We start from the raw sequence: 13,641 nt of genomic DNA on the forward strand, positions 1-13,641 counted from the left end.
CCCCCCCTCTTGCTCCCTCCCCTCCGACCCCGCTTTAAACCCGAGCAAGCGACCGGCCCCGTCCAGACGGTGATGCTCGCGCTGAGCCTCTGACAACAGGCACCCCAGCCCCTTCCCGGTTTCGGGAGACCCGGCTGCTGGCGAGCGGGAGAGCTCTGGCTGTTGAACTTCTCGGTCCTGCGAGGATGCTGCGGTGAGCCTGCTGAGCCGAAGGCCATCTCTTCTGGGTTTCTGAGCTGGCCAGACTGAGAGGGATTAATGGACTGATCAGACAGCCGTCGCTTTCGCAGGTCTCTTCAGGGGGGATCCATCCCCTCTGCCCCCGTCGCTCGGGTGCTCGTGCCGAGAGGAGCAGGACACCGTCGCGTCCGTGGGTCGCTGGCTGGCTCCCGTTGGAGGTGGAAGGCTCTGTCTCCTCACCAGGTCTCTCCTGCAGCGGAGAAGAGGCAGATGAGACTCCAGGACTGTCTCCAGGGCAGAACTTTGTAGCGCTCGGCATCCTTCTGCAGCGTGGATGTGAGCCACGGGAGTTGGGGATGTCTGAGGCGGTCCCTGCCAAGTGACACCTAGCAGCTGCTCCGGAGGTTTTGGCGTGGCCTCACGCTCAAGGGCTTTGCCTGTTGTGAAGATGTCCATGGTGTTTCTGTGAAGCTGAGGTATGGCTGCTGGAAGGTTACTGCTGTATGCTGGCCTCTCTTTAGCTCTGTGTGCCCTGGGCATGCTGGCTGTGGCGATCTGCTCCGACCATTGGTACGAAACTGATGCCAGGAAGCACAGAGAGAGGTGCAAGAGCATCACCACGAAGAGAAATGATCCTGGCTTCATTTATAACTCCAACAACAACCTGCCTCTCAGGGCCAGCAGGTCTAGGTTGGACCGCTGGGAAGGGAAACTCCTCTTGGCAAGAAACAGGAGGCAGATCTTTGCTATGAGCGCAGTCGACGAGTGCAACAGACTGTACAACTCGACCAACATGGGGCTCTGGAGGAAATGCCACCGACAAGGATTCGACCAAGAGCTGGAGGAGCTGATTGCCAAAGGTAAGGGCTGTTTTTCAAACAACCCAACGTGCCAGGGCCTCCTGAGCTGAGCAGGGGCTGAGCAGAGCCGTTTGGGCTCACAGATGAGAGCTGGTGTCTCCAGCCAAGTACCTCTCCTCGCGATGGGCGAGCTGGACTGGCTGGGCATCGCTTGCCGGGGTACTGCCAGGGCAGTTTCCCACAGGGGCTCTGCTGCTGAGGCGTGGGGTTTGGGGGCGAGAAGGCAGTGAGGGTGAGAGCAGACACACCCCAGAACGTCTCCCTCATGTCTCTGGCTCTCTAAGCTTAATATAGTCTGCCCATCACCATGGTATCAGATTATTTTCCACGTAAAATTAAAAAGTATTAAAAAAGCAGACACTGGATTTTTTTGTTTGTTTTGTTTGACTCTGGTGACTCAGGCAAAGTATGTATTTTTTTATTGGAGGCTACCTATGTCTGTATTTCATCATTCTCCTGCCAATGCCCCGTCAGTCTCGAAATACACCATTTGCAGTGCTCACATGTAGGCTTTTTCTATCCTCAAATGGAGAGTAAACAAAGAGAAATGAAAAAGAGCAGGAGGAAGCCCAGTTTGCTGTTTACACTGAGCTACGTTTTGGAATATTTTCAATGTCTACAACACATTACATGAATTTATTAGGAGTGTTAGAAAGGAATAGTTTTCTCTTGGGGTGGAGATGCATCTGTTCGCCTGTAGCATTTTTGTGCTGTGGTTTTTCTTGTCTTTTGGTCCCTCTTCTTTTTCCCCCCAGGGTACCGGTTCAAGGTGATGGTCAGTTTGCCTCAAATGTTTGTTTGATCTGATCAAAATAACATTTCCCTCCCATGGTCCTTCTGTCGCATTCAGATGATTCTCCAGCGGTTTATTTCCATCTCAGTGAAATCATTGCTTCTTGCACTGTGCAAGCTTTAAAAATACTTGTTTTCTAAGTGTGTTCTCTGCCCCAAGCTCCCTTGGTAGCCTACATAAATTCCCTTTTCAGACACTGCAAGTGGAATTATTGCTTAAAGCTAATTATTCATGAGGGATTTACTCTCACAAGCGTTTGCCAATGTATACGTTTTGTTCCGTATGTTTTAAAAGTGAGCAGTAGAGGCGAGTAGTGTGGTACAGGCTTGCACTGAGACAGTACAAACAGGTGGTGTAGCCGGGAACCCAGATCACTAGGAGGGATCCTGTCTGTGTCGCTAGTGACCCTGAATGTCTAGCTGCTGTTTAACGACCCCTGTGGAATGAATTGATGGCTTCAGTCCCATTTGTAATGGGCAAGTGAACTCGTCCAAAGCCTGTCAGCACCTTGGCACCCTGCTGCTGGTTTCAGTGCCGAGGGAGGGATTCCTCGTCTCCATCTAGGTGAGGGTGTGGACGTGCCGGGCTGGCCGTGGAGGGCTGGATCTCTCTGCCACGTGTGCTCACCGTGCTCGGGGCATAAACAGAAATTCAACCTTGACAGCGGGCAAACATGTCACCAGCGCTCACCTTTGGCAAGCGGAGTTTCGGTTATTAGGGATGTTTTTCATCTTGAGATGAGTGAGACTCGTTCCTCTCTCACTGCCTGCCTTGTCCTGGGTTCGGAAACGTCTGTTTCTCCTGCCAGAAACGGCTGAAATTGCCTGGCACTGGGGTATGTGTGAGGGCAGCTCTGCTAAGTGCTAGCTAGAGAAAATGCGGCAAGGGAAGCTGAGGTGGTTCAAGGCAACATCCTGGGAGTTGTGTGTGTTCGTGTGTGTTGTGAACTACCTGTAAATACACAGCATTCAGCTGGTAGCAAGGGGCTCCCGGGCTGAGGTACAGCGTGTGTTCCTGCACACATACTCCTGGACATATGTGTCTGCAGATGGCCGGATAGCCGCTTCGCCGAGCCACTGCCCCAAGGCCCGAAGGGCAGGTTGTGCACCTAAGGGAGGCACGTGCAAATATCCCTGTGTGTCACTCCTTGCCTTCTTTAAAGGGTCTCTGATACACAATTAGCAAACTTCATTGTACCTTGAGAGAAATGTTAAGGGAAGGAGACTTGGAACACTGAATACCAACATTATAGTTCGTTTGATGGTCTTTTTGGAATGGGGATTTACTCATACCATAACTCTCAGCCATGATGAAGTCACACCCGTTAGCACTAATGCTATAAAGCTGTGTTGCTTTGGCACCTCCAGATGATCTTTAAGGTGCCTTCCAACCCAAACCATTCTATGATTCTATGATTCTATGATTCTATGATAAAACACAGAAAAGCAAGTATAATGGCAATTTGATAAAATAAAGTGTTTGACTTGCTGAGAAATAAAACTGGAGATGTTCTAGGATTGCTTGTCCTCTTTATGTTTTGTTAGATCAAAAAGAACTAGTGGATTTTAGTCTCGCCTTTCCAAAAAGTAGTGTAAAATTATTGTCTGTGAAAACCCTTGTATGCTGGAATCGCTGAATTAGGAGGAGCCGGTTTGGCACGGGTAGTCAACGGGTGTCCCTGTTCCCACCTAAGGCCTGCTACGAGACTCTTCCTTTAGGGTCCTCAGCTGTGTGTTGAAAGTGGAGTAAGTACATCTGCCATCGCTGTTTGTTGCCAGCAGCTCTGAGTTCAAAACGAGGCAGGTATTCCAGGTTCATCCCGACAGCACCACCTTGCCTTTCTAGTTTTTATTCCGTGGCAGAAGCTCGGCTGGAGCAGGAGCTTGCAGGGGTGGGTGCCTGCGAGTTCAAAACGAGGCAGGCATTCCAGGTTCACCCCAACAGCACCACTTTGCCTTTCTAGTTTTTATTCTGTGGCAGAAGCTCGCCTGGACCAGGAGCTTGCAGGGGTGGGTGCCTGGGCAGAGCGTGCCTTGTGCAGGTGTGAAGAGCTGCAGATGTTCTCTACCTGTAGGAATCAAATACCCCGACCGGGTACGTATTCATGCACAGATGAAATCTCTCTCTGCGTGAGCTCCAGGGCAAATACCATATAAAAGAGGATGTTACTGGTACCTAGGTCTTTTACTGTCCTTCCTCTGCCAGCTGTTAATTTAATCTAGCACACCTCTTCCGGAGCTGGATAAACTAATGCAGGTTCTGGCCCCAAATATTGTGCATAATGCTATATGTAATTGAATGTAAATGCTATTAAGGGTTGGTGGTTTGGTGGTGTTTTTGTTTTTTAAGCTGGGCAGGATCTAAGCAATCCATTTATTTTGAGACAGATCCTACATTTTTCCCTAAGCTAAACTTCCAGTACTGGGAATGGTAGGTTTGTCTATCAAAGGATAACAAAAAAATGGTCATGAAGAGCCTAACTAGCTTTGCAGATACCCTGCAGTTATTCTGCTTATGAACTCTGCTGAAATTAATACAAGCTGTAGGCAATGGCTCGCGGCAGGATCAGGCCCGATGGTACATGGTAGTATTCTGAGGCTGGTGGTTTTATAAAACGCTTCTGCTTCTGAATAGGCTGTGTCACTTCTGTAATTCTGTTCTGTATGTATCAGTGTTTACTTTCTGGCAAATATATCAAAACCTTTATGTTGGATTTTGCTTGAGATCTGCTACTTCAGATTTCATATGGATAAATATAATAGACACTAATGCATATATAAAACAGTTGGTCCTATTTATATTTGTCCAATCCCTTTTTTAATATTTCCATAGACCCCAGGTGCATATTTCAAAATAATACAACTAGATAAATGGGCAACAAATTAAAACAGGTTGTCACAAGTAAGCATACTTGGGGAGAGGTAGGCAGGCATGAGACCACAGGCCTGAGGAATATTCTGAAGCTGCATCAAAATTAGGCAGTCAATTTGTTCTATTTGTCATCATGAATGAAAAAAGAATATAAAACCAGAAACAACAGACATTACAGTCAATAAATAAATTATTGGAGCTGAACATGCAAGCCCGGGGCCTAGTCTTGCTAATTTTTACTCACCTGAATAATCTTTTATTCCTGTGAATGGGCTACTTAGACTGAGGGAAAGCACTCCTGGACAGAAGGACCAGTCAAAAAGAAGGAGCTTACAAAGCTGCTCCTCTGGTTCTGCTTTCGCATCTGATCAAGTCTTTCAGCATCTCGGGAATGGAGTTTCACTCCTGATCCCTTAAAGTCTTGCAGTGTCAGGAAACGCTGGCTCTGGGTTTGTTCAGCACAATACTGTCAGCTTCTTCTGATTCTCAGGCACCTGTCCAGTCTCCTCTGTGAATTAAATAGCCCTGTTGCTTAACGCCCCTTTGAATACAGTGCTCCCTATATCCTGTTAGATCCACTGTTTGACTGTTTACCGCCGAGTTCCTAGCAAAAGCGGCATTCCCTCACCCTACCAGAAAATCCCAGTGAACCAACCACCTCCACCACTAAGCAAGCAGCGAGTTGAAATGCAGGTAAGTGTCCGTCGGTGGCTGGGAGAAGGCAGAGTTTGTGTCCTGCTGTGGCAACCAGCAGCACACAGCTCCTTGTATACGACTTGTAGTGACCCAGAAAATTATCTGGAAGCCAGAGTCTGTCTGTATCTACAGCAACGTTGGTCAGATGCTTCCTTGCACTAGTCGAGAGGAAAACAAGAAGGGAAGAAAGGAATTGCATCATTTAATTATAAGGGTACAATAAAGGAGATGAAGAAGTTGCACAATAACCAGAGTCTATTCCATTTAGACAATTACTACTCAGAGGACCTTTCATCTCACTTTTGGAAGGCTGCCAGTTAAACCTGTCTGGATGGGGCTCTGCTGCCTGCCATTGGAATCCAATTTTATTTAAAAAAAAAAAAAATTACAATGACCTTATCATTTCAACCCCCCTTTTGCCTTCCTCTTTTCCCTGAGATCCGTGGAAGTCACACTAAATCCTATTCTTAAAACATTTTATTGAGAGTCTGCTTAGGCCATGCCACCACTGGAAAAAGAAAAAAAAACCCGGAGGAGTAATTCCTGTGCAGCCTACCTCCACCCCAAACAGCAGACAAGCTTTCTGGGATGAAAGCGTTCTGTGTTTCAGTTTGCCAGATGCACGGCACAACGGAGGAAGAACAGCTCCACAGGACTACTCTGGCTGTCACTAGGGATTATTGATACACAATTGGAAAAGCCTGACGAGAGGCTACTTGCAGCTATCTCCAGGAGTAAAAAGATCTGTTTTCGTAAAACTACTTGCCCTACCTTGCAGTGCTATAGATTGGACTTCTAAAATGCCATGGTTGTGCCAGGTGAGTTAGGACAGCCTTTTTTTCATGTACCCTTCACACAGTAAAGAATCCAAATGCTTGGTTTAAAATGTGTGATTGAAATCCCAGCTGTTTTCCAAATGGACTCATTATAAAAGGGACTTTATTGAAGTCTTGATTCTGATCCTGGTGAAGTCAATAGTAAACATTTTATTGAACGTGGTGATGCAGCAAGTCCAGGCATTTAGTGTTTCCTTTGAGGTTAAAATTGTCCCCGGATAGAAAGGCCAATGCAAGGTCTGTGCTCCCTTCTGTAACAGCAGAGTTCTGCTGGAGGGATCCACGGAAATTTAAGCAGTAGACAGGCTTTGAGTTGGATCTTAGTCTACCCAGATATTTCGCCTTCACTGTTTTCGCTGCTGTCATTATTCTTAGTCCATGGATGTAGATTGGAAGTCAAAGAACCGCGTGTTTCTAAGATACGGCAAAGACATCCCCTTGTTCCAAGATCTTCTCAAATTTAATGGATGAAATCACTGGTGTTTCATGCATGTGAGTTCCAGGAGGATTTGGCCCATCACATTTTGAATAAGCAATTTTAATATTTTAATTGCATTAAACTTAAATAGCGATTCATTAAAAAGTATCTTTGCCACAAGTAATGAGAACCTGACACGTTCCTCTGACACATCTGAGATAATTAGTTTGATAATATGTATCTGCTAAAAATACTAAGAACATATATGTAATTTAACAGAGCTGCAACTGTTTTTAATCATGCTGTTTTAAAGGGCAAATTTCAATCAAGCTGTTGGCTTTCAAGCAGAATTGCCAGTGAAGACAAATGGAAATTTTGCCTGAGTAAAAATGATGGGATCGTGCCCTTCCCAAGCAAAACTGATGTTTGCAGAGCTGCCTGCAGGACTGCATGCTTAATTCCTGTTCATTTAATTGAGCATCCAAATCCTTTTGAGAAATCTCAACATTTTAATCCCTTCTGCTATTGCTTAAAAACTTTTTTTTTTTTTAAGTGTGGAGGAAAGACTTAATATGAGTGCAGATATGTTCTGTTTATCTAAAATTAAAAATATGAAAGATGATGTTACTTAAATAGAGAGGAAACAATCTGAACTGTTTTGTCATTGCCAGCAATAAAAATCCTTATTAATATTGCCTTTTTCTCATTGAAGAAGCCTTTCTGTGCACTCAGAATAACTTCAGGAGTGGAGTGAGTTCATTAACTCTTGCAGAGCCAGTAAATGAGGAAGAAGACTTAATGTTTTGTAGGTTCTGCAAAAATAATGACAATCATTTATAATGCAAGTTACTTAATGGCTCATTGGTAACAGAGTGTTGCTGGAACCCTTGAGTACATATTCACCTCTTTAAAAGCAAATGAAAGAAACAAGACGATGTTTCTTAGTTTTTAAGGAATAAATAAATAAAGAATGTCGATTCCGGTATCCAAGTGCCCTTAACAGACTGTTCCAAGTAGAATACACTTAAAAGAAAAGAATATAAACTAACGTATTTTCTCTGCAGGAGGGAAATCAGACTATAAAATGGAAATATCCCCATTTTCTTTCTCATAAAGCCTAATTCTTCCACAAATAAATACTCAGAACTGCCCAGCTGAGCCTGCTGAAATCATTATCCTTTGTAGATAACTACCCAGATAGATGGAAGGAAGGCAGTGCCGCAGTCAGGGCAGGGCCTACAAAGCCGGAATTCAGCCCAAGCTCTGCCACAGCCTTTCCTCATGACCTGAGGCAAGGGACTTAATCTCTCGTACCTCAGCTCTGTAGCAGCCTAATAGGGATTTCATTCATTATTATTAATAGCAGTTAGAGTTCTACCATAGGATTTATGAGCCTTAATCATGGATTGGAAATTATGGATCAGAAAAATGTCCCCATCCTTCTGACGCGTTGCTGTACTTTAAATATGGGCGAGCACTGCAGTTCTGTGAGGGAGTGTGAGGAGATGACAATGGAATTATGTTCAGCGTGACCGGTAGTGGTTTTAAAACACCAGCAGGCTAATCACATTTCTGTAAGCACCACAAAGAGCGGGATTCCTAGAAGAGTTGTAAAGAAAGGTAACGAGTAAGATGTTTACAAGATGGTCTTCCAAAGATTGAGGGATGGCACCAGAAAAATCATGGGTCATGTCTACTTGAAGAATTAATAGTAGGTGATGGGGATTGACCTCTTTGGTTGACTGTAGGAAGAAGTTGACATTTCCCTAATGAAGACAAGTAGATTACACTAATGAGGGAGATATTGGGGCAGCAGTCTACAGCTGCTAAGAGAAATGACGTGGTCAGAGTGATGTGTTAGGAAAATGATATTTCTAGCAGCATCCTGAATGGATCATGGAGGGCAAGATCACATTTGTAAAGGTCAGCAAAAGAAATATTGTAGTAATAAAGGGATGAGATAATGAGAGCCTGGACGGGTGGAGAAAGAATATGCAAACCTTAGACACCCCCTGCATCTATAGACGTAGTGAGAGACATGAGATGAAGATGTTGCTCCAGTTTTTGACCAGAACAACAAAGAAAGTGATAGTGTTGGCTGTGATGATCAAGAGGGAAATTACTGAACAGAGCATATAGTAAAGGAGGGAGAAAAACGTTAGGAAATCCATTTTAGCTGTGCTAAGCCCAGTTTGGTATCTGCGTGTCTGTGAGGTAGTGTTAGAGAGACCTAGGTATGGAGGTATGGACACAGGGAGACAAGTTTGTGTCAGAGGAGTGAATCTGAAAATTGCTGCTGGAGATGGTAGTGGAATCTGTGACAGCAACTACCAAGGAGTAAAATACAGAAAAAAAAAAAGCCCCATGAACTGCTGGAAGAGCTGGAGAAGAAAAGTGTCTTCTGGAGGATATGCCAAAGGAGCAGACTGAAAGGTGGTGCAAGATAAAGTGGGTAACGTCATGGTAGCTGAGGAAGGATGCTATTTCAGGTTAGAAGAGCACAGAGGACTGCTGAAGGTAGCCTACATGCTGCAGCAGGTGAGAAAAGAGGATTCAGGTGATGCTGAAATTTGCCCAGTACGTTAAGCAGAGACTTTGGCAGCAGCAGTTGCAAGGGAGGGGAAGCTGCACTGAACTGGTGGGAGGAACTCCAGGCGGCGTTTGTACCTGGCGTATTCAGAGAGGTTGGTGATGAAAGGGAGGAGAGAAAGAGACACAGTATTTAGAGAGGAAAATAACTGTTTAAAGATGAAAGAATGTTTTAAAGTGAGAATATTTTAAGAGGAAAGAGATTGAATGGTACTTGCTACGGGCATTATGAGAGTTAAGAGACAGAGGGGTGTGAGAGGTCAAGGAGAAGAGAGAATGAGAGGACAAGAAGGGCCATAAGGGAAGTGAGAGAGGATAATACTGGCTCAGTGGCAAATAAAAGAAATTAAGGAAGAGAGCTACATAGGAGGTTTTTCATCTGTGGAAGAGAAGAATGAGGAAGGAGTTGTAGGAGGGGAAGAGGAAACAGAAGGCAAAGCTGCTGGAAGAGGAAGATTGTCGTTCGTCATTTTTCTCGTGGAAGAACTGGGTGAAATCCTGTGTAACAGATGAAGAGGGGGCTGGAGGAGGAGGGAAGGTCTGAGGAATGAGCCAAATGTGGCAAAGAGGTGACTATGACTGCGAGTCTGAGATTGAGCTGAGCTGAACTGGAGTAGTAAGTCTAGGAAACAAGCAGAACTGAATGGGCAAACAATGCACTTACAGTGGAGAAAGTTACCCAGGCAGTGGGGTCCCCATGACAGATGCTCTGCTGTGTCCCACTGGTATGGGTCAGTGGGGATTTGGGATAGCAGGGCAGTAGACAGGGGAACACAGGGCCAAGGCTCTATGAATGAAAGAGTGCAGCATGGATAAAGAGGGTGATAAAAGACTGAGAGCAGGCAGGAAGTCCTTAATGCTGATGATCTGAGGTGACAGAAAGGCTAAACAAGCTTAGCGTGAAGGTGGTGGCTGATGGTTGTTGCAGAAGGAGTCCAGGGGATGGTCCAAGTGGTGGAGCCAGAGGATGCGGGGAGAGCACAGGTCCAAGTAGGGAGCCCTGTCTTTTTGGTGACTGACAGGATCCAACAGGGTTGCAGACTGGAAGAAGGAGACACTAAAACAGAAAGGTTACCACCGCTGACTCTCTTCTTGCCCTGCCTTCATCCTGTGTAACTTCACAGAGGTGTCAGTGTGCTTCTCCCCAGCAGAAGTCAGCTAGTTTGTCCAACTCGTTGTTCCTTGGAAGAACCTCAGCCCAGTCCCAGATTGACCCTCCAGTGCAGATAAATATTAACTGCATGTTCAGGATATTTTCCACAAAGTGGGGGGTGATGGGGGAAGGTATTACAGAGCTGAGGGGCTTTTATGGAAAAGGTCTTTTCAGCCTCCTGTAACCCCAACCCATTGCTTCTGCACTTAGGGTGCTGCAGTCTCCCAGATAAACATCAGGCCAGCTAGGGACTTTTGGATCAGAAGCAGCAATTTGGCAGATGCCAGGTCCTGCTCTGCTGGGCTCACGGTCAGATTTCTCCTTATTGAGTGGCCTGCTGTTGTCTGTGCCCACTTCTGTTTCTGACTCTGTGGAGATGTAACCTTGGAACAAGCTGCAGTAGCCTGATGTGCCTTGGGGGTGCCAGAGAAGCTGGAAAACCAGCATTCACACCCCCTTAAAGCAGAGCTGAGAGGCTCTTCCCAGGATCCCCACCTGCTTTTTCCAGCAGCTCTACTGCAGTCGTTCCCAGGGGGACTCCACATTCAGTGTTGAGAAGGAAGCTGAATCATAGAATCACAGGATGGTTTGGGTTGGAAGGGCCCTTACAGACCATCTAGTTCCAACCCCCCTGCCATGGGCAGGGACCCCTTCCACTAGACCAGGTTGCTCAAAGCCTCGTCCAGCCTGGCCTTGAACACTTCCAGGGATGGGGCATCCACAGCTTCTCTGGGCAACCTGTTCCAGTGCCTCATCACCCTCTCTGGGAAGAACTTCTTCCTGATATCTAATCTAAACCTCCCCACTTTCAATTTGAACCCATTACCCCTTGTCCTGTCACTACACGCCCTTGTAAGCATGCAGGCTGAGATGCTGTAAAGGAACAGAGGTTCCAGGTTGTCCCATGTGGGCAGCAAAGTGGGTGCCGTTAAGGTATGCCACCAGATCGAGTGAGAGTCACTGAGAATCTCTTGCCACAGCCCTTATTTAATTCTGAGCCCTGTTGTTGGTTCTGAGTTTTAACAGCAGACATTTCAAAAAAAGCTTCCTGAATGTATTTCTAGACTTCCTAATCGGAAGAAACAGTTATGCTAATTTTGTTGGGTAACAGAAGCCTTTTGAAAAGGCCTTTCTGCTTGAATGTGAATGTAGGATGCTTGCCTCTCTGTCTCCGTTCGTCAGTACGTATCTTTGACTGCACTAAATAGCCTGTGTAAGGTATACAGTGTTGCTTTCTGGTCATCTAATGACATAAACACTGTAACAGGAACAAAAATAAAAACGAAACAAACCCATTTTCACTCAAGTGTAAAGGTGTGAATTAAGGTCACTAGCCTGACTTTGGAGGGGCGACACTGGTTTACGGTGGCTGGTGATCCAATTGCATTGCTCTGTCCTAGATACTTCGGTGGTTCCCATTGAGACAGTATCTGAATACAGTTTTCCGATCTTTAATCATAAAGGACTTGTGGAGAGTGGAATTATCCCTGCTTTCCCCAGAGGACAGTTGCCCAACAGTGCAAACATCCTGCAGGGTAAAAGATCACATTGGAAAGAAATGTCTCGCTGTTAGTCCCTGACTGCATGAGCCCGTGATGTGTGTTAAATGCCACCCCTTTTCTATTCACCAGCCCTCAGGATTACCCAGTTCTGCTCCTATGACACTCCATAATGGTTAGAGAGGTAGGCAGGGATGAGATTACGGAGCCGAGAGACAAAGGAGCCAGCTAACAGGAACAGGGAAAATGGAAAAACTCAAATAGCTTAATGGGCTCAAATTGGGAAGTTGGATAATTTCCATCTCAGACTTCTGAAAGATGTGGTGTGTGACAGTGCAAGTCCAGTAAAAAGGATTTTCAATAAATCTGTCTAATTAGGATGGTACATTAGGAATGAAAAGTAGCAAATCTATATATAAAGAAAGGAGAAAAAGTCGTCTGGGCCACAGCGGACCTTTTAGTTTGATCATAATAGTAATAACAAGCAGAGTTTGAGGTAAGTTCCAAAGGAAAGATTAATTAAATGCACGGGGGGAAATGAAATAAACATGCAACGTATGTTTTCCTATTCGAAGTGTGCCAAACTACCCTGATACAGTTTGCCAGGAAGATAACTAGGGTTTGAGACAAGGCAATGCCTTAGACTGAGTTATCGGGATTTCGGTGAAGGATTTTGTATTCTGCCCCTCAGGAAATGGTTTGTTACAGTGTCAGGGTAATTAGGACACAATTGACAGTGTGTGTAAGGAACTGGCCAAAGGAAAGCACCAAGTTCTGAGCGGAGGAGTATCAAGGTGCAGGTCAGCAGGAGGATTCCAGAAGCAGGGGACCAATCTTATTTGATGATGTCATTAATGATACCGGAGCAGGGTCTGTAAGGAGAGGTGACAGCTGTCACTGGGCTGGGGACAACACAGTGAAATTGAGACATTTGCTGCTTACAAGAATGAGACATTGCCAAGGGGAAGAAGGCCTGGAATATTATGTCCGTGTGATGTTGAGGACCGGATGCTAGAGATGTGGAATTTCTTTCAATGTGAAATTTGGGTCCTGGAGGATGCGTCGTTGGGCAAATACCCTCTGTGCTGCACCCTGGAATTCTGGTCCCCCAGACGTGCAGGCTGTGAGGAGACTGGGGCTCAGGGGGCTTCCTCCTGCCCAGGCCCCGCAGTGGTTCCTTTTGGGGCGGGAAAGGTCCGTACCTGCATCTCACCCGACGTGCAGCTGGGATGGGACCGCAGAGCACAGCTCAGTGGGGATAAGGGGTTCGTTAAGGTGTACCTATCCCGAAGTGCAGACGGAGTGGCGGAGCCACGGCCGGGAGAAGGGCAGAGCTGGCCGGGTATTTCAGGGAGAGAAATGCTCAAGTCGTGGGCAAGGTGTTAATTGAGCTTTCTCTGTTACAGTCTTTGCTATCCTTGTCAGCTACCTCTGAGGAAGGTGGATTCCAAGCAGACCCAGAGTGCGGTTACTAGTGTGAGGAGAGGAATGGAAAACCTTCTTTACAAATATCGTTGTTGTGCAGAAGAAATGGGGTTAAACACAGGAGAGGGGGATGGTGTGTTTAAGCTAAGGATGACATCAGCAGGGAAAACAGTGTGTGTGAGGGCCATGAATACATGGAGGCTGGAAGCTGCACTGAAGTGGGGCTCTGGAAGGAGTGATGAGGCCACAGCACTTTTAACAGGTTTTAAGGATGAAGATAGATACATTTAGGAAGAGGGATTATTATATATATATATTATA

General features: G+C 45.9%; 1 protein-coding gene across 1 annotated transcript; it reads left to right on the plus strand.

The window, feature by feature from the left end:
• Nucleotides 1-658: 658 nt before the first annotated feature.
• On the plus strand, nt 659-1,815 carry LOC104515723 (transmembrane protein 178B-like; the record flags this gene model as incomplete). Its single annotated transcript, XM_010159809.1, has 2 exons — nt 659-1,040; nt 1,796-1,815. Coding segments are annotated over exons 1-2 (402 nt in total), but the record flags the coding sequence as incomplete, so codon positions are not given.
• Nucleotides 1,816-13,641: the final 11,826 nt, after the last annotated feature.

The sequence above is a fragment of the Eurypyga helias genome, unplaced genomic scaffold, assembly GCF_000690775.1.
Source record: "Eurypyga helias isolate BGI_N326 unplaced genomic scaffold, ASM69077v1 scaffold29749, whole genome shotgun sequence".
In the NCBI taxonomy this organism is placed as follows: Eukaryota; Metazoa; Chordata; class Aves; order Eurypygiformes; family Eurypygidae; genus Eurypyga; species Eurypyga helias.